General features: G+C 43.1%; 1 protein-coding gene across 2 annotated transcripts in view; it reads right to left on the bottom strand.

The window, feature by feature from the left end:
• The window catches only part of DOCK2 (dedicator of cytokinesis 2), a 441,813-nt gene that overhangs the window by 263,744 nt on the left and 151,557 nt on the right, over nucleotides 1-26,512 (bottom strand). For both annotated transcript variants that reach the window (XM_031011390.3, XM_055387440.2), the window contains exon 26: nucleotides 11,148-11,296. In XM_031011390.3, the coding sequence (XP_030867250.2) occupies nucleotides 11,148-11,296 (149 nt within the window). The remainder of the gene's footprint in view (nucleotides 1-11,147; nucleotides 11,297-26,512) is intronic.

Here is a 26,512-nt window from a genome sequence, read left to right as displayed (position 1 = left end):
GAATCCAGTTGTCATGTTTCCAATCTGTGAGAGTGCCACAGTCTTTCATGACCTTAACTGTTGAAGAGGACTAGACTGGTATTTTTCACTCCTCAGTTAGGGTTTGTCTAATGTCTTCTCATCATCAGATCGAGGCTGTACATTTTTGGCAAGATTCCCATAGAAGAGATGTAGAGTCCTTCTCAGTGCATCGTGTCAGGAGGCACATGACGTCAGTATGTTTCCCTGCTGGTGGTTTCCCTTTGTTCATTTGGTTAGGATAAGGTCTACCAGTTGTCTCCACTGTAAAGCTACTGCTTTCCCTGTGCCATTAATCAGTGGATACTTTGGGAAAACACTTTGAGATTATGCAAATATCCTGTTTCCTATCAGATTTTTGTCCATGACTTTTAGTAACCATCGATGGTTCTTCCTTGTAACTATAAATCTGGTGGTGTTTGTCGAATCAAAAATCAACTTTTCCTAATTTTTATGTCCTACTTAAGGCCAAAACCTACTAGGTGAAAGATGACAATCTCCCCGTCACAATGACCTTCCCCACATTTTGGGATTGGCCATCTAGTTTAAGCATAGCAAATCCATGGTACCCAACTCATTGTCCCCACCCCTCACCTACTGCAGGAACCAAGGCTGTCTTTCTCACTGCCCTGCAGGAGACCTCGACATTCTCAATGCTATTAGGAAAGAAGCCACGGCAGATCAATGAGAACTGTCATGAGAAATGAAACATATCTCCCCACCTTGGTCTATGTTGGGTGTTTAGTTTTTCTTAAAAACATTACATCCCTGGAGCACACTGGCTTTGCCAAGTCCCTTGAGAACCCTTAAAGGGTGGCAGATTTAGGGCCCACTAGGGGAAGAGAATTGCACAGGCATCTCCCTTGGGTCTCTGGATTTTTCTTGTTTGGGGCCATTGTTTTGAGTCCCTGGCAGGGGTGTGCTGGTAGATGTTTGTCCATTGTTTTTCCAGAAAGAAAAAAATAAAGTCCTGGATATATGCAACGTTTTCCAATTTCTGTGGCATTAACACCCCCTTCCTGGTTGATTTCAAGGCACAGCAGCAGAGCTCGAGACAGTATTTCCACCACACAGACACAATCGATGTAAATAACCTCAAGAGGGTAGATAAAAATAAAATGGAGCCAGCTCATCAGGAAGTTTTTGAGTTTTGAGATCTTATTACCTTAGATTTTAATATAGTTTATTTAATTATAGATTTATAACAATTTTTGATGATAGCGGTTATTTAACAATTGCCTCACAAAATTCCTAAGCATTTAATGCTTGGTTCTTGTGAGCTGGAAAGAGCCAGCTCCAGCTCACTGCCCTGTACAGTGGTGATCAAGAGCCCTGAAGTTCTGGAATTCCCCACAGGAGCCCCTGAAAGGACAGGAAGACACCTTTCTCCAGTCGCTCCAGGAATTCCTATGAGGTCCAGATGCCCTGCAGGGAAGGCCTGCCTCCAGCAGCAGCATCTGCCGCTTCCTGGCAAGCCTTCTGTGGAGACTGCGAGGGCTCCAAACCATCTGGCTGCCACCAGGGCTGGCTTGGGGGTTGCCCTCAATACTAATGGGGCTACAGAGTTCTCTCCAGGCTCAGTGCCTGCCTTGCATTCTCCCACGAAGCCACTTGACCCTGTACTGTCCTTAAAAGAATTATAGGGATGTTTAGAATTATAGGATGTTTAGATGTTTTAGAATTATAGGATGTTATAGGAACAGCAGAAAGAGCATATGAGTGAAGCAGAACAGTGAGGGAAGAAGGAAAGCCACGTGCATAGAGTGCAGATTATTTGCCAGGCATAAGGCTGGATGTTTTCACAGGTGCTCTTGTTTACTGTAATTCTGACACACCTGGGAAAAGAGTATCCTCATCATACAGACAGGTTAGAGCAGCCATCCCTAGCCTTTTTGGCACCAGGGACCAGTTTCATGGAAGACAATTTTTTCACGAAACGGATGGTGGGGCAGGTGGTTTTTGGATGATTCAAGTGCATTACATTTACCGTGTACTTTATTTCTATTATTATATTACCTTGTAATACATAATGAAATAATTACACAACTCACCATAATGTGGAATCAGTGGGAGCCCTGAGCTTGCATTCCTGCAACTAGATGGTCCCATCTCGGGGGGATAGGAGACAGTGACAGATCATTAGGCATTAGATTCTCATAAGGAGCATGCACCCTAGACTCCTCTCAAGTGCAGTTCACAATAGGGTTCGCGTTCCTATGAGAATCTAATGCCATCGCTGATCTGAAGGAGGCAGAGCTCAGGCAGTAATGCAAGCCATGCGGAGTGACTGTAAATACAGATGAAGTTTTACTCGCTCTCCAGCTGCTCACCTCCTGCTGTGAAGCCTGGTTCCTAACAGGCCATGGACCCAGCGTTGAGGACCCATTCTGGGGTTGGGAAGTTAGATGACTTCTCAATGTCCCACAGCTAATAACAGCAGAGCTAGAATTTATCCCCTGCTCTGCTCACAGCCGTAGCCCCAGCATACAGAATAGAGCACATGTTAGGCAATTTCTAAATATTTATGGAATGGATACAAGATGCAGTCTGACTTAAAGCCTGTAGAGGCTGCTCTAGGGAAATGGTGCAGGTGAAAGTGCTGTTAACTGGCTATGTGTAGATGCAGAGTGGGGGGAGGTAACGTGGTGCCTGAGAGGCTGTTGAGTTGGGAATGTCACCTAGTCTCTCTGAGTCTCAGCCTCCTTGCCAGTTAAATGGGGATAGTAAGATCTACCTTGCCACTTTGGCACCAGAAACAAACAACTGTGTCGTATAAGAACACACACTGCTGGTTAGAAGGTGCTGGGGAAGTGTGTGGTATACCATCATCCATAGAAGTTGTGCCATTGGCCTCAGGAGGGCATTTCTAACTCCACGGAAGCCAGAGGAAAAGCAAGGGGTGAAAACAAAGCAGCCTTGGTCACAGCAGAAGGTGCAGTGATCTCATGTATTTCAACCTCAGGTTTGGGGCTTAATTAGCTGCTCTCTGGCATGCACCATAGACAAAAGAATTTCAGCAAGCCTTGTCTCCCTGCCTTTTATTTCAAATACGAGGGAGCAGACAGGTTAGAAGAAAACCCTGCTGCTCTTGCAGGGTGGTATTGATTCCTGGGAATTAAATAGTAATGCAAAGAGGCAGTGGCAGCCTCCCTTCCACCCTGCAGCAGGCAAACTGCCTAGGTTTATCAGAGAACCCAGAGCTCAGAGTGGCCACAGGGGATGCACTTCAGAAGAAGGCGCCCAAGCGTAGACAGGCAGGGTGGACTGCTTTCCCATACGCAGGTCAGGGGCAGGACTCCACCAAGAATGCCCTCTAGTCTGGAGGATTCCTGCTCATGCCGCAGTCCCCTCCCCTCCCATCGGGATTCTAACACAGCTAAGATGCTAATGCCCTTTGCTGTCCATATCTGATCCTCTTCAAAGGAGAGGCATGAGTGTGTGTGTGTGTGTGTGTGTGTGTGTGTGTGTAAACATACATGCACCCAAAACCACACGTGCATATTCAACGCATTAGACAAATCATTCATGGGGGGTGGGGGCATGTGGAATGGGAGTAGAAGATGGGGATAAAGGGTAAGAAATTGTTCAATAAAATCATAGGAGTCCACTGTTTTGGACTGAGCTCCTGCACTAGGCCCAGATCAAACCAAGATGGAGTCCCTTGCGCTAAGTGCGACATACTAAAATGGGAACTTTCAGGAAGCAGGAAAATCCCCCAAAGAGACCAGTCTTTCTTAAAAACAGAAGATTCACAGCAACCAGTTGGAAAGGGCATGGTCATTTGAGCTGGCATGATAAGGAAGTCCCTCCTGCTTTAACTCTTACAAGGAAAGTAACCTGAAGTAACCTGATGTTAACCAACCCACATTTTTGTATCATCCCATTTCCTTTTTCCTACTCAAGCTACCTTACAATAACCAACTGCTTTGCTGCGCCCAAGAGAGCTCCTTCTGTCTTTTAGATACGAATGCCTGACTCATGAATCACTAGTAAGAGTCAATTAGAACACTAAAATCAATTTGATACAATTTTGTTTTATGACAAAATGCACACGCATATACACACACAGAACAGGGGAGGATCTTGCACAGACCAATGAAGATGATGTGTTATGAACTCAGGAGTGTGATTAATTCAACCCTCTGCACCTGACATCTAAAGAAGGCAAAAAGAAGAATACCCTGCTAGCACTCAGCGCACAAGACCCCAGGGAGAAATCAGGCCCTGCCATTAATTGGAGTGAGACATATTCATTCATTTATTCCTTCCTTCAGATAGCTTCAAGAGCCAGGCATTGTGCTGGGGTGGGCGGGGGGTAGAGCAGCAAGATCTCTCTCCTCATAGCACTCTGGTTTCTGCAGGCAGACAGAAAAGTCCACAGAGGGTGACAACACAGGTGCCACAATGGAGCAAGCACAAGCTGCTCCTTGGACCACAAGAGACATGGGGAAGAGGATTAGAGAAGGCTTCTCAGGAGAGTCACATTTAACCTGACTTCTGAGGGGAAGGTAGGATTTAGCTAGGCTAAGAGCAGAGGTGATGCATTCAGGCAGTGTGAACGGCACTCCACCGCAATGAGAAGTGAGAGGGTGCTGCACAAGTGAGGAACTGAAAGGATTTTAATGGAACCACAGCATAGACAGTTCAAGTGGGATGGGAGAGACTGAAGCTGAAAGCGTAAACTCTGTGAAGTCAGGGGGTATGCCTTGCTCTCTGAGCTTCCCTGAGCTTCCACACTCAAAGCCTCCTGTTACACAGGAGAGAGTAACACAAAATGACTGGCGCTGGGATATCAGGGTGCACACATGGTTCTGAAAACACAGACAAGGAAGTCCCTAATTCTGCCTGGGGGCAGAGTGGAGGAGAAGGAAGTGGGAATGGAATTGAGAAAATCTCAGAAAGGAAGTGTTATCTGAGCTGAACTCCAAACGAGTTTAGGATTCTACCTGCAGAGAAAGATGAGAAATTGGAAGAGCATTCCAAGCAAGAGACACTGCACTAAGCAAAAGCAAAAGCCTCCCAACTGGTGTCTAAGTTGTGAACAAAAATATCAAAACCTGGCCGGGTGCAGTGGCTCATGCCTGTAATCCCAGCACTTTGGGAGGTGGAGGTGGGCAGATCACTTAAGGTAAGGAGTTCCGGACCAGCCTGGCCAACATGGTAAAATGCCGTCTCTACTAAAAGTACAAAAATTAGCTGGGAGCAGTGGCTGGCACCTGTAATCTCAGCTACTCAGCCGGCTGAGGCACAAGAATTGCTTGAGCCAGGAGGTGGAGGTTGCAGTCAGCTGAGATCACGCCACTGCACTCCAGCCTGGGCGACAGAGTGAGACCCTATCTCAAAGAAAAAAAAAAAAATCAGAGCCCTTAAACCATTCATGACTAAGAGTACCTTGGTAGCCCCCCACCCAGGTTTAGCCAATAGACTCAAATACTTTTTTAAAAAAAGATGATTCTGAGAATTCCTTATGTCCACGATTCAGATACAACCAACACCTTTTCCTCTTAGGAATTAGGAGTCATCTTTACCCACTTTAAGACTGCTAAGCAGAGTAGCAAACAACGACTCTCCTTTTTCTTGAGGAATGAAACATAAAAACAAAAACCCTGTCTTAAGAGGGGAAAAACCAACTCCCTCTGGGTCTGGAGCAATATTAAATTTTATCAGTTACTCGGCAGCCAGCAAAGCACAGAACGAAGCAGTGTGAAACCACCCTTCAAAGTAACTGGAGTTGACAACTAAACTTGCTCAGTGAGGGGGAGAAAACGAGTTAACAGAGGAAGAAGTCAGGCCTTTTATCCTTCACCTGAGCTGGTCCCTTTCATATGCTAAGAGACCAGGAGCAAGCTGGGTGAGAGAATTCAACACTATCATTAAAAAAAAAAATCAACAGCCAGGCTAAGGCAGACATCTCCCCCTGAGTCCTACCATGACGCCCAGGGTTTCAAAGAATAAGGTTGGCTTGCTGCTCTGGGCTGTAATTACCCAAACAATGACAATCTATTGAAGACAAGCATCCTGTCCCATTCCCCAAACACACAGCACCCCCCAAATGGAAGCTTGGCATCCTGTACTGTAATTGCTAAATTTCCACATGTGGTTCTACCCTGGGCAATGCCTCCAGTAGGTGGACATAGTCTCTATGCTTGGATGTTCCATGGAACATCAATGCTTTTATGTTCCATGGAACATCAGTGGATGATGCCAACTAAAAGCCAGTAAAAATGGCTATGCTCTTGTCAGCAGAGAAGGTCCAAACAACCAGGAGAAAAATCCAGAACATTTGCTCTGGGGGCCTTTTTTATTAGTTTTCATCTAAGTGTTCAATTTTGAGAAGTTGGTGCCTGTAGAAAGCAAACAGCACATTCTACAGTCCGGATTTTCAAAGTTGGATCTTTGCATATTCCATGTCCCTTCTATCCCATGAAGATGAATTTATGAGTACAAATTAATGTGTTTGAAATATTTGCCATTTTGTGGTTTATTAAATGCATATTGGAAGATGCTAGATTTTTTTTTTTTTTTTGAGACAGAGTCTCGCTCTGTCACCCAGGCTGGATTGCAGTGCCATGATCTCAGCTCACTGCAAGCTCCGCCTCCCAGATTCACACCATTCTCCTGCCTCAGGCTCCAGAGTAGCTGGGATTACAGGCGCCCATCACCACGCCCAGCTAATTTTTTGTATTTTTTAGTAGAGACGGGGTTTCACCGTATTAGCCAGGATGGTCTCGATCTCCTGACCTCGTGATCCGCCCGCCTCGGCCTCCCAAAGTGCTGGGATTACAGGCGTGAGCCACTGCACCCAGCCAGAAGATGCTAGATTTTATAGACTGGACAGGGTTCTTAAATTAAGAAGGTAAAGAACTGAGAATGAGCCCAGCTATTCCTCTATTTCCAGTGAATACTAAAGGAAAAAAAAGACAGGTCATATTAGAGCAATGGTTTCTGAGCATGGTCTCTACACTGGTAGCATCAACAGCACCTGGGAACTTGCTAGAAAAATAAGTTACTGGACGCCTGGACCCCACCGTCCAGACTAATGACCAGAAACGTGTTTTAACAGCTCCTCCAGGTTACTGGGGGTGCCTGCTCCGGTTTGAGACCAGCTCTACACCTGTGGCTCATCATGCTGGCTGACAGTTAGCATCACCTGGTAATCATCACCTTTTCACTGCAATGCCCCACCCACCCCAGACCAATTCAGTCAGAATACTTGGGACAGAGGCCTAGGTATTACTGCTTTTGATGCAAGATTTTTCTTCTCAGTCACTTTGCAAGCCGGGGACCCCCAGCCAGTAACGCCCTGCCCAGGTCTCACTCAGCCCATCCAGCTCACCATCTATGTTATAGCTTGTACCCATATTCAGCGGTTCCCGATCTCTTGTGCCGCACCCAAGAAGAATGAGGATACGTGGGACATTGAAGGGTGAGGAGGGCGGAGAATAATTTTCTTGAGCAGTGAAAACGGCTTTCAGTGGGGGGGCGGGAGAATGGTGGGGGGTGGAGGTGGGGCACTGGTTCCCCTACCCCAAGATTGGAAAGTTGTCCCCTCCCCGTCCCTCCCCACACCTTGTGTGACTGGGTCTGGGGCCTTTTATGGACTCAGAATGGGGACTGCCGATTGGTTTGTTAGTACGCAAAAAAAGGTTAAAGTGAAGACACCACTCAAAGGTGGGCATGACAGTGTAGAAAACCAATTAAGAAAAGGTAAGTTTATGTAAAATAAGTGAAGGGTGGGGATCAATCAGAGGAAAGTGTGCCAAACGGTAGGACAAGTTCTCAATCCAGTCTGAGGATTTAACATACAGCTTGACTTTCAGGTTTTAAACTCTTCGGCTTGGAGATGGGGTTTCACCGGGGACCCACCCCTATCTTCCTACCCATTTGGCTGACTCCTGCTAGTTTGACTTTTAAAAAGCTCCCTAGGTGGCTTGTAATCCCAGCACTTTGGGAGGCCAAGGCAGGAGGATCACTTGAGGCCAGGGGTTTGAGACCAGCCTGGGCAATATAGTGAAACCCCATCTCTACAAATTAATTAATTAACTAATTAACCAAGTGTGGTGGCTGGTACCTATAGTCGTATCTACTCAGGAGGCAGAAGCAGAAACCCGGCTCAAAAAAAAAAAAAACTCTCAAGGTGATATGACTATGCAGGCAATGAGGCAATGTTGAGAGCCGCTATATATTAGAACACGTGAAATTTAGGTACTTTTGGGCCTCTGATTTTCAGTTTAGCTCAAAGTAATCATGGCTACTGAATGCCTCCTATTCACTGAAGAAGCTTTTGAGAAAAGAAGAGAGATTTCCATCTTCATGAGCAGGAGAGGTGAGATGTGAAGCTCACCAAAAGCATCAAAATTTGTACCAAATTCAATGGTGATAACAGTATTTAATAACTCATCCAGCAAAGACAGTTGCTCACTCGGAGAAAGGGGTGGGTTAGTCCCCACAGTCAGAATTCATTATAAGAGCACTGCACTCAGAGGCAGTAAAGAGTGACACGCACCTCCCACACACCTCAAGTCCAGATGCCACAATCCCCCACGGGGAGCTCAGAGCCTCCCACTCACTTCTTGGCTTTGAAGCCCTAAGTATCGAGGGTGTGTAAGACAGCAGCCTCTTCTCATCAGTGTCTGATGTCAGGGAATGTGCAAAAGGGTGACAGCCTGTCAGGGTAGAGCTCTAGGGGGCCACTCCTCTGGGATGGGCAGAGCCTCAGCATCCTGCTTCACAAATAACTGTGAACTGGGGCCATCTTTCCACCAAACCAGGAATTTGACAATCAGCACATTATAACTGGGTCCCCCAAACTGGGGGCCACTGGCATATTCCCAAGGACCCACATTTTTTCCCCATTTAAAGGGAACTGAGCATTACAAAAATGTAAAAAACACTGTGGATTGGCTTTTCAACAGAAAGAGGCAAATTTTTTTTTTAAGACAGAGAGTCAGGGTCTGTTCTGTCACCTGGGCTGAAGTGCAGTGGCAAGATCATAGCTCATGGAAACCTTGAACTCCTGGGCTCAAGGAATCCCCTCACCTTAGCCTCTCGAGCAGCTAGGACTATAGGTACATGCCGCCACACCCGGCAAATTTCTTTTCTTTTCTTTCCTTTTTTTTTTTTTTTTTTTTGTAGAGACAGGGGTCTTGCAATGTTGCCCAGGCTGGTCTCAAACTCCTGGCCTCAAGTAATCCTCCTCCCTGGGCTACCCAAAATGCTGGGATCACAGGCATGATCAACCTCCCTGGCTGAGGCAACATTATATAGGATGTTGCCACAGAAATAATAGACAAACCCTCATGTTTCTACACTATGAGTAAGACTGAAATCTCCCTTTAAAAAAACAATTTTTAAAAAGATCAAATAGCTAAGACTGGAACCAGCTCAACAGCTGGCTACTGAATGTCCTTATAGAAACATCATCACCCTAACATCATCATCTGAATGAATCTTGAATATCTAAGCTTTTGGTTATTATACTGTCTTTCCATTAAATGAGGTAGGAGTAGAAAGAAAAAGACCATGGCTTTGTATCCCCTATGCCTGTGATTACTCAGAGTCCGAATCAGACTGACCTGTGTTTGAATTTTGACCCTGACATTTATTTGCTCTATTTATTTGACCTTGAATGCTAATGAAGTCTATGAATTTCAGGTTTTTCATCTCTAAAATGGGAATAATAAGCCTTGGTATCTAGGATCAGGGTGAGCAGAGAGAATGCGCAGATTGCATTTAGCACAGTGCCTAGAAACCAACAAATAAAGTAGAGATATGATCATTAATTATTCACCACTGAACACTAGCTGAAGCTTCACCTCCTTTGTGTAGGCTTCCTTGACAAAAATGCTTACGCGCGCGTGCGCGCACACACGCGCGCGCGCGCACACACACACACACATACTTTGTAGCTCTTGTACCCCAAATATGCATCTAGATTTTAGTCATTATATATTGGGGATAGGTTTTCTTGTTCCCAGTGCCTAGCGCACACCGGGTATGTCATATGTATTAATATTTCTGCATGAATGAATGAAGCAAGCTATGCATATGTAGTAATAAGACAAGAAGCGGCTTAATTGGGATGGTAAGTGTAGAAAGGAAGAGACAGGAGAAGACAGTATGCAAGGAAATTGATCATAATGGTTGACTATGGATCTGACCAGTAAAGGAACATTGCTCTGCAGAGTTTTCGAATTACAGTCAATAATAGACACAGTTCATTCAGAAAGCTCTTCTCTGAGGATATTCTAGGGAGGAGAGAGAAAGGGGCAATGCTCACACAAATGCTTAGAAAAAAATGTATTGGTTGTTTGGGTCTATGTAGTCCTCTGAAGCCAGTCCCATCTAAGGACTGAGTACCTCCTGGACATTACTCAAGGACAAAGAGGAGCTGCCAGAGGAACCTGGGTCAGATCAAGCACCCTCCTTCCATCTTCCAATGCTTAAGAATTCCAGGCCTGGGTCTAATCACTACCTCTCAGTCTTCACCACCCCATCTGGCTTATCTTCTGCAGATTCAGCCCTTTGGAAGCCCTCCACTTACTCCCACTGAGACTTTCCTTTGGTTTCCATCCCCGGCTAATCTCTGAATGACGTCTACAAAATACACAATGACTTCACGGCCACAGGCATCTCCCTACCACCATCCTACTCCACACCCTATCTCTGGAATCTGAGCCCCGGCAATCTGCTCATCCACGAAGAGGCTTAATCATTTTTGTCATTTCAGAAGGTAACTGAAGAAACAAAACCCAAGTAAATCAGCTAAGAAAGCAGACACGAGAGTTTTCTTGCTGTTTAGGCATAGGAAACTCCTCCCACCCCTGCAAACTAGGGCGTGAGTACGTGGACAAGCCATCTTAAAAGGCTGCAATAATGTCTATACCCACATTCTGAGAAAGCCTGGCCAACAAGACACACAGAGACAAAATGCTAACATGATTAACTCCAGTCCCCTAGCCATCCTTCACAGCAATGGGGGTTAGTCACAGGAAAAGTAGGCCTGCTGAGCAAGCCGTTGACTTTTATCTTTAGACTCCAGCTGCTATCCATCAGTATCAATATTTCACAATGTAATCAACTTAGCCCTAGTCTGAGTCCAGGATATCTACATCATCAGGAGGACTCACCGCATCCTGGTAGCTAAGGACTTCCAAGATGCTGTTGAGCAATTCAACGCAGTACTTCTTCTCCAGGACCTGGTGTTGCATGTCATCCTTCTGCTCCAGCAGCTCCTTCAGCTCTTTGGTGATGACAGGAAGCAGAATGTCCCGGCATTCTGGAATAAAGACAGTTCAGAGTAGTGTAGAATTCCTCATTTTTTAGTTTCTTTTCTTTCATATATGCATACAATGTTTCATTAAATAAATAGTTCATGAAGACATTCTCCTTGTAAAAAATTAAAATATTAAAGATTAGGTTAAGATTTCCTGAGAACATCATTCACAATTCTAGTCCCTTTTCTAACCCTTCCTACCCAGAGGCAACCAGTTATTTTATTCTGTATATTCTAGTATATTCTATATATTTTATATATACACATACATATAAAAATGTGCCATATGAAATATCTAGTGTTATTTTAACTTTGTATTTCATTTAAGTCTATTACTGTCACTATAAACTTCCAAGACCCTTTTATACAATTTTACTTATGTGTTTATCAGTATAAAACATATAGTTATTTTGGCTTTGTTTCCATTTTATACAAGGGGACCATGATGTATATATTACTCTGAACCTTGATTTTTTTTCACTCACTAATATTTCTTGGAGCACTTTCTGTATTATCACATTTAGGGACCAACTTAGTTATTTTTAACTGTTTTATAGTACTCCTTATCATGGATGTATTTTTCTATTCAGCCATACCTGTACTACTGAACATTTTTCTCTGGTACAGACAGTACAAAATGAACAACTTTCCACTTGCATCCTTCTGCACATTGCTTTCATTTACCAGCCTGGCCAACATGGCGAAAACCCGTCTCTACTAGAAATACTAAAATTAGTTGGGCATGGTGGCATGCGCCTGTAATCCCAGCTCTTTGGGAGGCTGAGGCAGGAGAATCACTTGAACCCAGGAAATGGAGGTTGCAGTGAGCTGAGATGGTGCCACTGCACTCCAGCCTGGGTAACAGAGTGAGACTGCATCTCAAAAAAAAGAAAGAAAGAAATTAAAACTTTTGCAGAGAAGGGTATGTCTCTTGACATTGCTGTTTCAGGGAAATTTCTGGAAGGTTCTGAAGCCCTTCGCAGCTTTGTCTCCATATTTCCCTTGAAAACAGAAAACCTTGAGGAAAAAAAAAAAATCCAAAAATGTGTCAAGCTGACCCCACTCAGATGCTGCTTGAGCTGCAATATGAATCATACACACCAGGATATCATTTTAAATCTAACAAATAGATGTTGGACATCTTTAATGTGAAGATACTCTCCTTATCGAGGTACAGAGATAAGATGTGGTTCTGCCCATTAGGTACTTAAAAACTGACAGAGGTGATTACAGAAAAAAAAAAAAGCAAAACCAATGAACAATGGCAGAAATTAGAATAAGACAAAGGTCAGAAGAGGTAGAGGACATCTCTTATTCTGTCAGCCCAAGAGCTTCACCCACTCCTTCTGGCACAGCACCCTGACTGTACGTGGGGGAGTCATACTGTCATGGGCTATAATCCTGAGAAGCTGTCATAGGCTCCCTGCCTTCCCCTGGAGAAGGGCTGGACACCTGGCCCCAATTAGGATGGCCTCCTGAAATCTGCATCTTGAGGGAACGTTCATAATGATAACTGCCGACGGTACTAATACACAGTATTTTGAGTGCTTACAATGTGCTAGGCACTGTTGCAAGTGTCTTGCATGAATCATCTCAGTAAATTCTCCTAGTGACTAAGGGAGGTAGACACTATTATTTCCCCATTTTGCTGATGAGGAAACAAAGGGACTTGTCATGTGTACACAGCTAGTAAGTGGTAAATCCAGCCCGACTGCAGAGACTGTGCTCTTAAGCACTACATGAAATGTGCAGTCTTGGCTGGGCATGGTGGCTTACGCCTGTAATCTCAGCACTTTGGGAGGCTAAGGCAGGTGGATCACTTGAGGTCAGGAGTGTGAGACCAGCCTGGCCAATATGGTGAAACCCCAAGTCTACTAAAAAAAAAAAAAAACCCCAAAACTATCAGGGCATGGTGGCAGGCACCTGTAATCCCAGCGACTCAGGAGGCTGAGGCAGGAGAATAGTTTAAGCCAGGCAGAAGCTTAAATCAGGGAGGCAGAAATTGCAGTGAGCCAAGGTCACACCACTGCACTCCAGCCTGCGCAACAGAGCTAGACTCCATCTCAAAAAAAAAAAAAAAAAAAAAAAGAAAGAAAGAAAAGAAAAGAAAAAAGAAAAAGAAAAAGAAAAAAGAAATATGTAGTAGTCTCTCGGGCTCCGCTTTCATCACAGAAGTGCCCCAAGGAGGCTGCCCAGGGGCACATGCTGAGTCCCCTCTCCCTCCAAGATTCTGAGTCTCTCCTCTCCGATAACTAGTTCCTCAGCATTTCCTCTGATTCTATGGATTATTCCCTTTCTTCTAAATACATTTGTTTTTACTTAAATTTACCAGAGTAGGATTCTGTTGCTTGAAACCAAAGAGTCCCAACTTATAGAGTCACAAAACAAATTGAATGCTTCAGAAACCCTCTCATGAGGTCTGGTCAGAAGGTTCATAGAAGACTTTATAGGACCTAATAAGAGTATATCCCTTCTCTCAGAGCCAAATCTCAGTTTTTAATTAAATTCCAATAAACGTAGTTAATGTCCATTCATCCCACTAAAGATTAAGCTCCATGAGAGCTGAACTAATATTCAAGTGCCTGATACAGTACCTGGTTCATAGCAGTGAGTCAGTAAATCTTGGCTGAATGAATGGAGGAGGTGGCATTTGAGACAGTCCGTGACAAGTGGATAATATTACAATAGGAAGAGTGAGGATTTAGGGAACACTGGTGGTTTAGAGAACATAAATCTAGGGTTATATTCTCTTGGAAGGAGAATAATGAAAGATAACACTTAAAAGAAGTGTTCTTAATTGCAATGGAAGTGTCAGTTCTATGGAAACAGAAAATTATAGATGACAAAAATTTTGATTCTGCTTTGCTTAAAATTGTAGATAAAACCATAGGCCACAGCTTTAATGACACTTTATGAGAAATTTGGACTGAAGATATTGTTGGGGCTGAGCATGGTAGCTCACTCCTATAATTGCAGCACTTTGGGAGGTGGAGGCAGTAGGATAACTTGAGCCCGGGAGTTCAAGACCAGCCTGGGCAACATAGGAAGACCCCGTCTCTACCAAAAATTTAAAAATTAGCTGGGCATAGTGATGCATGCCTGTAGTCCCAGCTACTCAGGAGGCTGAAGTGAGAAGATCGGAGCCCAGGAAATAAAGGCTGCAGTTAGCCATGATCACACCGCTACACACCAGCCTGGGCGACAGAGTGAGACCCTGTCTCAAAAGAAAAAAAAAACAACTTGTTGGCCTAAGGACTTTTGAGAGTACAATACATTGATTAGCCACTACCCTTTGTTTAGAAAGATAAGGAAGAAAGTTGGAAAAAATATATCTATTACTTTATCAATTACCCTATTACTTAAGTTAAATATTTAGTCCATATCTTGCCATCATAAAGTTGAGATTTTCATCCTGATTTATTTATTAAGCAGATTAAAAAAATGTCTTATAATATTCATTAAAAAGTTTATTTTAAAAGTTATCTTCTCTTTTTTCTTTTGCCTGGCTAAAATTTATCTTCAAAAGGATGTGAACTTGTAATTTTGCAATGTTTTGTTTGCTAGAGGGAAATTAAGTGTTGAAATTCTTGTTGTAGAAAAACTAGGTGAGTTCATCTGAAGTGGTAAATGCTTTGTCATTGGGAGACGAATAACTTCCCTAACTTAATGATACTTAGCTTCCCAATTATGCCTTCACTGATGTGATAATTAAGCCCAACCAGAAGATAAAAATTGTGCATTATCTTATTAAGTTAGATAAAGGTGGTAAAGTCTTCCTCTTTGAAAAGTAAAATAAGAGATTCTAAAAAAGGAGATTTAAAATACAACAGAAAGTCTTGTTTTTCCACAGTCCTCTGGGTAAAAGGGAGTCACCAAAAGATGTGCCTTCAGGAAATCAGTGTCACTGCAGTGAAGATGCCATGGTGATGACAATCCAGGTGATGACAATGAGTATAAGAGTGCGCGGGTTGTCCCCTAGATTCCTAGTTTCTGACATAACGTATTTGGATTCTGCTGAAGCTAAAGATTTGATAAACCCTTGAAGCAAGGTAGTAAGAAACAAATCAAGCGTGGTCAATTGCCTTAAGCTTAAAGTACAAGATGACAATGTTTTAAGGCTTAAAATAGCTTTTTGTGGCTCAAGATTAAAAATTATTTAAAACTCTCTCCACCTGTAAAATGAGGTCAGTAGGACCTACAGGAAGGAACTATGTAAAGGCAGATCAAGAGCTAACCCATTCACACATTTAACTGACTCTTTCAGTCAGTCATTCTACACATTTATGGAAGGCTTACTATGTGCCAGTCACTATTCTAGGGTGGAAAGGAATGACCAAGGGTTAACTACCCAGCACTGCATGGAGCCAACAGAGATAAGAAGCAGACTTGAGTAGACAGGAAAAACACTTAGTACCTTTACATCTTAGGAGTGGCAACCCATTAGGAGTGGTCATAAAACAGAGCTGTGGAATAACTGAGGTCAGGGTTTTCCTTAAAAGGTCATTCTGTTAGCACTCTAGTTGAGATACCTCACATAAATCCCATTACTAAGATATGAATCCAAGGAAAAAGCCACTTAGGAGATTTTAGATATGAAAGATCTCCTTGGGAAGTCACCAGACTTTAAATCCCACTTAAAATTGAACTAAGCTAGTAGATTTTTCATGGGAAAGTCTGGCAGTAAGTTCTCCATTCCTAGAAGTATACAAGTAGTAGGTTGCTGTCTATAGATAGGCACAAGGAAGAGGTAAAGTATCAGATGAAGGGATGAACTGAATGATTATTAAGGCCACATGCAAAATTCTAGGATTCTATAAAACATAGGTTCCGAGGAAGTTGCAGGAGGAAGGATATATTTGCTAGGTGGAAAGACAGTGGGTGTTTGCCTTGCTCACAGAGTACTGAGGCTATGGGAGCTGCAGACCAGGCACTAGGAGAAGCAATGGTTTATCAACCTGAAAGGCAGTTGCTTTACAGATTCTCAAAACCAGCATCCCCATAAGATGGAGGCTCATGGTGTGGAGAGTCAGCAAGATTTTCACTGAAGAGACCATTAATAACATGGCCTGTTTTTCAGAAGGTACCCTGTCTTCTCTTTAACCATGATTTCTCAGAAATGTCTGGCTCCTGTTTGTAGATGAAATAATTTTTCTCATTTGTAATTGGTGCTGTGAAATTATATTAGTCGTAAAGCTTCAGGAAGCAGCATTTCCAAATTGCTGCTTGATTGTCAAGCCAACAAACACAAATGGTTTTGAAGATAAATAGTTCAAACCCTGAAATCAATCTTCATAGGCAGAGGTAATGAATGTCAGAGACCTGCACACCCAGGCTGGGTTCCTGCCTTAGGTATCCAATGTCTGACAAAGGCTGGGAGACTTGCCACCAAGTGACAAGTCCAAATTATAATTCAGACCAGCCATGGGGGAATCTGCAGAACTACTCAACTCCTTGGGTTTTAATTGAAAGGGTTTTCTTTGTCCAAGTGACTGCAGAGAGGAAAATGCAGTATTTCTGGGTTCTGGGTCCTCTCTTAGGAAAGTTTTGTCATGTGGCGGTCAGTGCTACCTACCTGAATGCAAAGCCCTCTTGAAGTGTGGTGTGCTTTTGCAATTATTTGATGGCTCAGGGACACTTCAAATAAGAGGACCCTTTTCTTCACCTGCTCCTCGCCAGTATCAGCTCCATTGGAAGAACTAAATGAAAATTCTTTGTCACTTTGGAAAACCACCTTGAGGTGCATCCAGCCAAAATCACATCTGCGACCACAGCCACAATCCAGCTCCAGCAGAAAACACTTCTAAAAACCATATCTGAATTGACCCTCTTCCCCACAAGTCTGTTCTTTCTCCTTTGCTATCTCTCAAGAGTGAGGACACCCCCGGTCACACAGTCAACCAAGCAAAGAAATCATCTTTCAGTTCTTCTCTTTACATCAGCATCTAATCCATCACGAAGTTATGTCCATTCTACCCTCAAGCCAACTTCCTTCATGTTCTGTGTCAAGTCTCCTAACCACCCTCCCTGCTCCCTGCACAGGAGTCCCTTGTGGTCTGGAAATTCTTCAGTAACTTCCTATTGCCCTCAGATGAGTTTTTTCAACTCTCTGGCATGGCTGGAGGCCATCTGTGAGCAAGCTCTTCCCTTAACTCATCGTGGGCGCTCACCACTTGCCACTCCTCCACCTCCCTCTCTCTGTTCCAACCACAAACTCTCCTTCTCCTGAATTTTTGCATGTTATTTTCTTTGCCTAGAATACTCTTGTCCCAGCCATCTTCTCCTGACTCCTTCCCTTCTAGCTGTTAACTTAGATGTCAAATCCTCTAGGATGATTTTCCTGACACCCCACCTTTGCCTTGGGTGACTCTTCTTCATTCCTATAGCACCCAGAATATATTTCGATATATTTCCATCTTACTATTTATCACACGATATGGTCATTGTCTATGTAACAGGAAAACCAGTGAGATTCTTGCTGTCATCCCGTAAATGAAAGTAAGGCCCAAGCTGTAGTTGGGGTACACCATCATCCCTCCAGGTTTTTTGAGAGGTACCAGTTCAGGACCAGCCCTATACCAATCCACATGCACTCACCCAGAAATAATAGAAGGTCAGCAGCGGCCTGTGGATATAATGCAATTTCCATGGGATATGCCATTACCCCTCTCCTCCATGAAACTCATGTTGAGAGAAGGAGAACCCAAAGAATCACTCATAAAACATAAGACAAGATGGACACTATATCCCTGCTAGGGAAATGCTTGCCAATCTGTGAACCCAGGTACATCCTGGTCCCACCATCAGAATACAGATTTTAGGACATTCTGGAGTGTAGTGCACTGTACTTCTCTAGCCCCTCTCTTAGTGTTGGGGAAGAGGGTTAAACACAAGCAATGCATCTGCATCTGTGTCAGGTCTCAGTCACATCCTCAGCATGAGTGCCCACGTTTCTAAGCCTGACTGTGGCAGCCTGCACTTGGAATCTCATTCCACTCATAACCAGCCCCTGACTTTGTCACCAGCACGGGTTAATCGACTCTTCAATCCTGTTCCATTTTTCACAGACTTTAAGGTGAAATTCATTCGGCTTTGGCCAAGTTCCTATTGACTGAAAGTCGAATTCTCCTCAGCTCAACTCTCTCGGAGGACTGGCAATGGGGAAGGGGCGGGGGATGCTATAGATGTCACAGCTCACCCTGCCCTCCCCGTGTAATTGAAACCCAAAATTCTCCCAGGCAGGGCTGACCAGTGTAAATCCAGCTCTGCTCTGCCAGGCTGCTTTTCTTCTGTTAGGTTTGTGAGCATTTGCAGATGTTGAAAGCCACTTGGTTGGATCAACTGGACACAAAGGGAGATCTCCAAAGACATGATTCTAGTCTGACAGTTAGCAATTTGTTCTCACAACCTCCCTCCTCCAGCCAGCATATCACGAAGAAAACTAATTCCGCCCACTGGGAAATCAATAACTACCCACAAATTTCATATTCCAGATCAGGTTACAAGCCTTTTACAACTTCACTAGCATTTTCCCCCAACGCATTCTTCAGCAGCTCCCCATGAGTCACTTGCCTCACCCCCCGGAAACATGCCTCATTACAACACCCAGAATCATCACCTGCAGCCCTCTGGCGAGCCTCCGGCGCCATCTACGTCTCCACTTTATGAACCCCTCGGGGACCAAAATATATCTCCCAGCTAAACAAACACGGCCTATTTAGAAATGTTAGAACTCAGCACCTGGTTAAAATTCTCTCCAGGTATCTTAGAAGGGAGAAAATATAGTTGGGCGGTAAATCCTTGAGGAAAAATGTACTTCCAGAACTTTATACTAGATATCCATCGAAAGTCCAAACCAAGCTCTTGCTTTTACCATATATCCTTTATATTGAACGTAAAAAGTGATTTTGCACTAAACCTAATAAGCAAATACCCTATAAGTTGGCTCATGCCATTTAGAGACACAGAGACAGCAGGGAGGGTGGACTGACATGTAACTGATGGAACTGTTACTGTATATGTGTGTGTAGAGATGGGGTCTTGGTATGTTGCAGGCTGTTCTCAAACTCCTGGGCTTAAGCAATCCACACACCTTGGCCTCCCACAGTAAAGAACTTTTTTTTGTGTTTGAGACAGAGTCTTGCTCTGTCACCCAGGCTGGAGTGCAGTGGCGCTATCTCTGCTCACTGCAAGCTTCGCCTCCCAGGTTCATGCCATTCTGCTGCTTCAGCCTCCCAAGTAGCTGGGACTACAGGCACCTGCCACCACACCCAGCTAATTTTTTGTATTTTTAGTAGAGATAGGGTTTCACCGTGTTAGCCAGGATGGTCTCGATCTCCTGAGCTCGTGATCCGCCCACCTCGGCCTCCCAGAGTGCTGGGATTACAGACATGAGCCACTGTGCCCAGCCAAAGTAAAGAACTTTTAACAGGATGTGAATATGTTTGTATCCAAAAAAGTCACACTGATTATAAATATAATTTGAAAGCTCTGAGAGTCGACATGCAATATATTTATATCCTTAAACATGTATGTTTAAATATATATACATATATATGCATACACACATAGTCAATACTCACTGTTCTCATTGATATTATGTTCTAGTAAAGTGCTAAAGTGCTATAAATAATTAAATAAACAAGATAATAGTTGTCTTAGGTTAGATACTCCAGAAGCAAACTCCAACATGAAGTTTGGATGAAGAGGACTTATTAGGAGATGTTCCAGAAAAATACACAAGAGGAGTGGAGAAGTGGAGGGAAGGAGGCCAAGCCGAGTACAAAAATCAAGCAAGCCTCACAAAAGGTAACTTTTGAACTCAATCTTATGAGGAGTTCTGGAGACAGTGTAGACTCCAGGGGTGATGAACCTGGAATGTTCAGACCCGGGGGGTGGACAGTGCTTTGGGTGGTTCCAGTTCCCGGGAAAAGTAGGGTCCTGCAGCCCGAGGGCAGCCCTGGGAGGCAGGTGCTGGAGTTGGGGGCCATGAGAGCTGATGTTACAACAATGGGCGCTGATAACTACCAGCCAGGAAATAAACCAGGTGACAGGATGAAGAGAATCTAGGGGCCTGTGAAGACCACTTCATACAGTGCAGTCAAGGAAGGCCTCGCTGAGCCGGGCACACTTAAGCCGAGACCTGAATGGGGAGAAGGCAGCTGCATGCGCTGATCTCAGGGAGGCACACTTGCAGAGGAAAGGGCATGGAAAGGCTCTGGGGTGGAAATCTGCAGAACTTGGAGGAATGATGTGGACACAAATGTAGCTGGATTGCAGGAAACAGGGGTTTAATGTGAGATGATAAATTTGGAGAAGTTGCCAGGGCCAGGTCTCATCAGGCCCTGGGGCCCATGGTAAAAAGTTTGATTCCTGGGTAGTGATAAACACTTTTCATTTTTGTGTTTTTAATGGCGGACCTAGAGAGGAAGGTGGGAAAACACTGAGGAGGCTTTCTGCAGAGGTAAAGAAGGGGTCTTGTACTTACTGCACCCTGTCTACCAGGCATTCTCTCTGTGAAGTATATCATTATACCTATTTTACAGATGAGGGAACTGAAGCCTAGAGAGGTTCAGTAACTTGCCTAAAATCATACAGCTAGTAAGCAGAGCTGCATTAAACTCAGGAAATATGATTCCAGAGCCCATATTCATACCTATTAAACTATCCTGCTTCCTTACTATAACAGTGCAGGGGAGAGAAGACAAAAGCTTGATTCATTTGCAGCAGTAGAGACAAGGGTGCAAGTACAGAGGGAAGTCGATGAACATGGGTTATTTTTTGAAGGCAGAGTCGACATGACCTGCTGATGGATTAGATGTGCTACATACCTGTGTAAGCATATGCATTTTGGAGCATTTGAGTGAGACAGCAATAGATTCATTTTAGGGTTTATCAAATTAGGGTGTAATCATAGAGACCATTTCCTGGCCTCAACTAGCAAGTAATGAAAGACTCCCATCAACATCTCTCCGATGGCGGGAAATGGCCACTGAGATAGCCTATCATCACGCCTTCTGAAAGCTATTAGGACATAAATAGTGTGTTCTGAAAGGTACTTGCACCCTTAGTTACCCCACTGCACTTGCCTGCAACTGCTGGCTGGCCTCCTCATTGCTAGCTTGCTCATTAAATCCAGCTCCTTAGAAATGCTTTTGGAAAAATAAAAAGCCAATCCAGCTCCTTAGAAAGTGCTTTTAGAAAAATAAAAATGCAGATATGGCCAATTGAATTGGGACCCAAAATTTGATTTGTTTCCTAATGCTTAGAATGATTACATTTGCAGTGCCACACCAGATGAATGCAGTTTGGCCTGTTGGAAGACTGTGCACCCACCTCTTCATCCTGGTGATGAAAGGAGCAGCAAATAAAAAAGCTTCTGGCTGATGAAGCTGCCTCTGTACTGGATAATCTTGACAGTCTTTAAAGAAGGATTCCTAGCTGGGTGCTGGGCATGCACCTGCAGTCCCAGCTACTCGGGACACTGAGATGGAAGGACTGCTTCAGCCCAGGAGTTCAAGGCCAGCCTGGGCAACATAACAAGATGCTCATCTTTAAAAAATATATATGTATATATGCACACATACACACACACACACATACACACACATATATAAAATATATATACATATATACGTGTATACATATATAAAATACACACACACACACACACACACATTACATAAATAAAGCAAGATTTTTAGGAAAGTGCTCTACTTCAAATTCATGCAAGAGGAAAAATGAGTCCAGTAACGTTGTGACTATGAAGATCTGTGTCTCACATCCTTTGATACCATTTCCAATTCAATGACATCTGAATTCACATTGATTTATAAGTGCCTAGGACACCTATCAGATTGGTCAGCACCTCCCACACCCTTCCAGGGCTATCATCCCTGACCCACTGTCTCTCATTTACATCACACCATACAGAATCCCTTATTCCCTCATGCCAGTCCCCTCTAGAGACTCATAGAATTCCATGGTTTCATGACTCTCAATCTCTACTTAACCAGGAACTCCTATATTTTTATCTCTTTATTAGCTAGTCCATGGTCACATACTCAAATAGAGTCTTCTCAGCAGCCAGGGTCACTATAACATATTTTTTTAAAGGGACAGAAATTATTGGCGTGAAGGGGAGTGAGAGAGCGGAATATTAATTGTGAGAGATATGCAATGTACATTGAACTCCTGCTAGATCCTAGGCATCATACTGAGAATTTATTTAATCCTTACCAAAACCTATTCAATGGATTGCATTGTCCCCATTTTACAGATGAGAAAATAGGAGCTCCATGCAGCTCACCCAGCTAGTGTGTCTCCAACAGAGGCAAGGCCCCAGCACGGACCTGTCTGACTCCAACGCCAGTGTTATTCCAGCCCCACTCACTCCAGCTCATGAGTGCAGGGCAATTATTACCAATTTCTAGATTCTGCTAGCTTGAGGCAGCCACCCTTTGAGTTTGTTAACTCCCTTAAGTTGGCCTTAAATAGAAAATCCAAGACCTGGATAGCTTGGTCTGTTTAATGATTGATTGATGTTTGTTGTGGTTTTATAAGTTACAGTCCCAGGGGACTGAAAACAAATCTCAGTCCTAGAACCTCAGAATTAAACAATAATGAGCATTAGTCAACTCAGTGGTTGAGTCTTTAGTCCAATCATTCACTTCTTTCATTTTTTTATTCAACTATAGTCGGTTGGGCTTCCCCATCACATTGCAGTTGGCTAGCAAACAGCAATCATGACTTCAAGCCATTTGCTACCTTTTCCTCATCAGACAGTGAGAGCCTGGGGTGAGATATCCAATCTCAATCAAGTCATGTCTCCTACAGTTCCTAGCACAATGCCTGTTATCCAGTAGGATCTTAATAAGTGTTAGATGAATGAGTGAGTGTTTGCTGAAGGCAAATAAGGGGCCCGTATTTAGGGCAACTCACAGAATCAGAACCCTGTTTAGTGTTGGATTGGTCAATACTCATTATTCAGTGCCATCCTTGAGGAAACTAGGTGGTAGCAGATGGGGGTGGGATGGGAGGTGTACAAGGAGAACTGCATGTGTGTTTCTTTACCTTCACCACCTCCCCTGAGCCGTTTTACCTAATCATAGAGGAAGGCATGGCATAGTAAGTAGAGCTTTGGGTTAAAGGTTGGGAGACCTGGGTTTGAATCCCAGCCTTACTACCACCAGGCTGTGTGTAACCTTGGATGAGCCATTTCACTTCTCTCCCTCCAAAAATGGAGATGCGAATGACTCTTTCATAAGAAGATCAAAGTAAAACATGATACAAATTCAGTTGCAGTTATTAAGTGCAATGAGGCATTGGGATCCAATGCTATGCAGAAGTTTTTCAGTCCAAAGGAGAGTGTGTTAAAGCTTCAGTTTCCTTCCACTGTTGCTAACTTATAAATTTTACAAATGCCTGGTCCAGACAGGCTGGAATAAAGTGGACTTAAAGCTATCATCTGCATCATTCAAACAAACTACACTTTTGTCTGAATACCAAACTCAGAGAATTGAGTTCCAAGAGGTGGGTATAAATTGAAATAATTGGGATATATGCCTCAGATTTCCATTTTCCCTTTTGTATGTGGACAGACTAATGGAGGGCTCAGGCAAGCGTTCTCTGAATGTCCTTTTTAATTTCTGTTTGCAACTTAGAATAATAATACCACTTACTGACAATCCTCGAGCCACACATGAACAATCCTATATTGCCCCCATCACAAAACTTACAAATACCAAAAAGAACAAAAGCCAACAGCAATGTTTTGAATCAATATGAGCAGCTAGCATTCCATTTCTGGGAAAATCATGCATTAAAAGCCTCTTGTTTACATTTTAAGGCTAACAGAGGGGCCCTTCATTTCAGAGAATTAAATGAGAAAATTATCCTGGATTCAAGCATTAGCAAAATGGAATGGTTGTGTAATTGTTTCCAATCATCATCTGATTCTCCTCTTCCCTTACCTTCCCCATATCAGCTCCGAAGAAGAGGAGGCTGGCACTCCTCTCATTTACAGCTCCACAGATTTAAAACCTAGTGTTGTTTATTACAAAAGGAAAACCAAGAAGTATACTATATTTCAAATGGACTGAAGAACTGGAAGCAAACTTCAAAGAGGAAAGGAAAAAACCACAGTCATTTTTCTCCCTAGAAATAAAAATGGAAATGGGAAGAATTTATCCTCTGGCCTGGTTTTCTTTTCTAAAAGCACTCAGCTAAGAAGATAGAGAGATGAGACAGACTTGAGGGGCAGGGGCTCTTGCCTGCTTTATTTCTTCACTTGTGAAAAAGAGCCAAGGGGAGCCCTTCCCTAAAAGGCCCAAAGCAAAGAGTGATTTAAGAAATGAATCATAAACTTAGGCCCAATATTTAAATAAGAGGATCAAAGAGATTTTGCTTGGACTCTACAGCAATAAAAGAGGAACTGGGGAAAGTATGAGATGGGAGGAAATAAAGATAATAAATATCAGTTAAAGACATGTAATGAGCTCTCTGTGCAAACAGAGGACAACATATGCTCCTTACCTTTGAACAGTCCATGTGTACTAAAGGAAAGAAGCAGTCAATTGATGGGAGCAGTAAGAAAACATATGTACAATGAAACATATTGCATTTCACAGAACTACCATTTGATCCAGCAATCCCATTACTGGGTATTGACCCAAATAAATATAATTCATTCTATTATAAAGACACATGCACACGTACATTCATTGCAGCACTATTCACAATTGCAAAGACATGGAATTAACCTAAATGCCTATTAATAAAAGACTGGATAAACAAAATGTGGTACATATACACCATGGAATACTATGTGGCCATAAAAAAGAATAAGATCATGTCCAAAGGTATGGGTGGAGACAGGGTCATGGATGGAGCTGGAGGTCATTATCCTTAGCAAACAAATGCAGGAACAGAAAACCAGATACTACATGTTCTCACTTATAAGTGGAAGCTAAATGATGAGAACAAATGGACACTCAGAGGGGAACAACCCTCACTGGGGTCTATCGGAGGGTGGAGAGTAGAAGGAGGGAGAGGATCAGGAAAAATAGCTAATGGGTATTAGGCTTAATACCTGGGTGACAAAATAATCTGCATAACAAATCCCCACGACACAAGTTTACCCATATAACAAACCTGCACATGAACCCCTGAACTTCAAATAAAAGTTAAAAAAAGAAACATACCATATTTCAAATTATGTTCAGTGCCCCCAACATGAATCTACAATTGTACTCCTATGAAATTGCAAGTAATTTTGCACATTATTTGTTCATGTGTTTATTATTAGTTATAAGTATTTCTTTATACATTACCTTAGTCCAAAAAGAATGAAAGAAGAAAGATGACATCCCAATGGAAAAGATAACATGAGCTCCAACTGCCCTTACTGGGGACATAAGGGCAGCCCTCCAAGTTCTAGAGTTTGTTGATCATTAGGATAGAAGAGGACAAATTCCTTGCAGGAACCATAGCTTTTTCTGGCATGAAATTCTTAAAGAAATTTTTCATATTGTGTTTTAATGTTAATGTTCTACACTGAGTTTAGTAGTCATTTGTTGCTTTTGACTCAAATTGTGAAATCTTAGCTCTGAAAAGAACTAGAGAGAAGCTAACGGTTTCAAGTCACTTCACTGTGTTTAGTGCTCCTGCGAAACATAAAAAAAATAAAGGGAGGAGGTTTCATGAGCGTGTGCTTGTCCCTCCATGGCACTTCCATTTCTCTATTCATGTGAAAAAGTATGTGTCAAGCGTCTGCCAAATGCCAAGCATTCCATACGACACACGGGTGTACAGGACCAGCACGCAGGTGATAAAGAGAGAGATGTGACCACATCCAAGGCATATATGAGAAAGGTTCAAAGGCAGAAAAATCATGGAAGAGCAGAAGGTTTTCTTGAAAAGAATGAGTAAAGTTTTGGAAATAATGAGTTTGAGTATCTATAAGACACTCAAAACGAGATGTCAAAGGAATGATTGGCTAAATATGTCTGAAAATAATCTAGTACAAATGGGTAAGCATCAGTTTAACCATAAGAGAGATACAGTGGATGTGGCTGCCCCCTACAAAAAAAATAATTTCCCATGGGCAATTACAATGCATTTAGCAGAGAGTGGCTTCTTAATTGTATTTGGTGGTGCTCATGAAGACCATGATAAAATGAAAAGGAGCAGAAAAAAGAGAGGAAGAACAAAGAGAAAAAGAAA

Source organism: Gorilla gorilla, chromosome 4, assembly GCF_029281585.2.
Source record: "Gorilla gorilla gorilla isolate KB3781 chromosome 4, NHGRI_mGorGor1-v2.1_pri, whole genome shotgun sequence".
Lineage (NCBI taxonomy): Eukaryota > Metazoa > Chordata > Mammalia > Primates > Hominidae > Gorilla > Gorilla gorilla.
The sequence above is the reverse complement of the archived record's forward strand: the minus strand, read 5'-3'. Positions and strand labels throughout refer to the sequence as shown.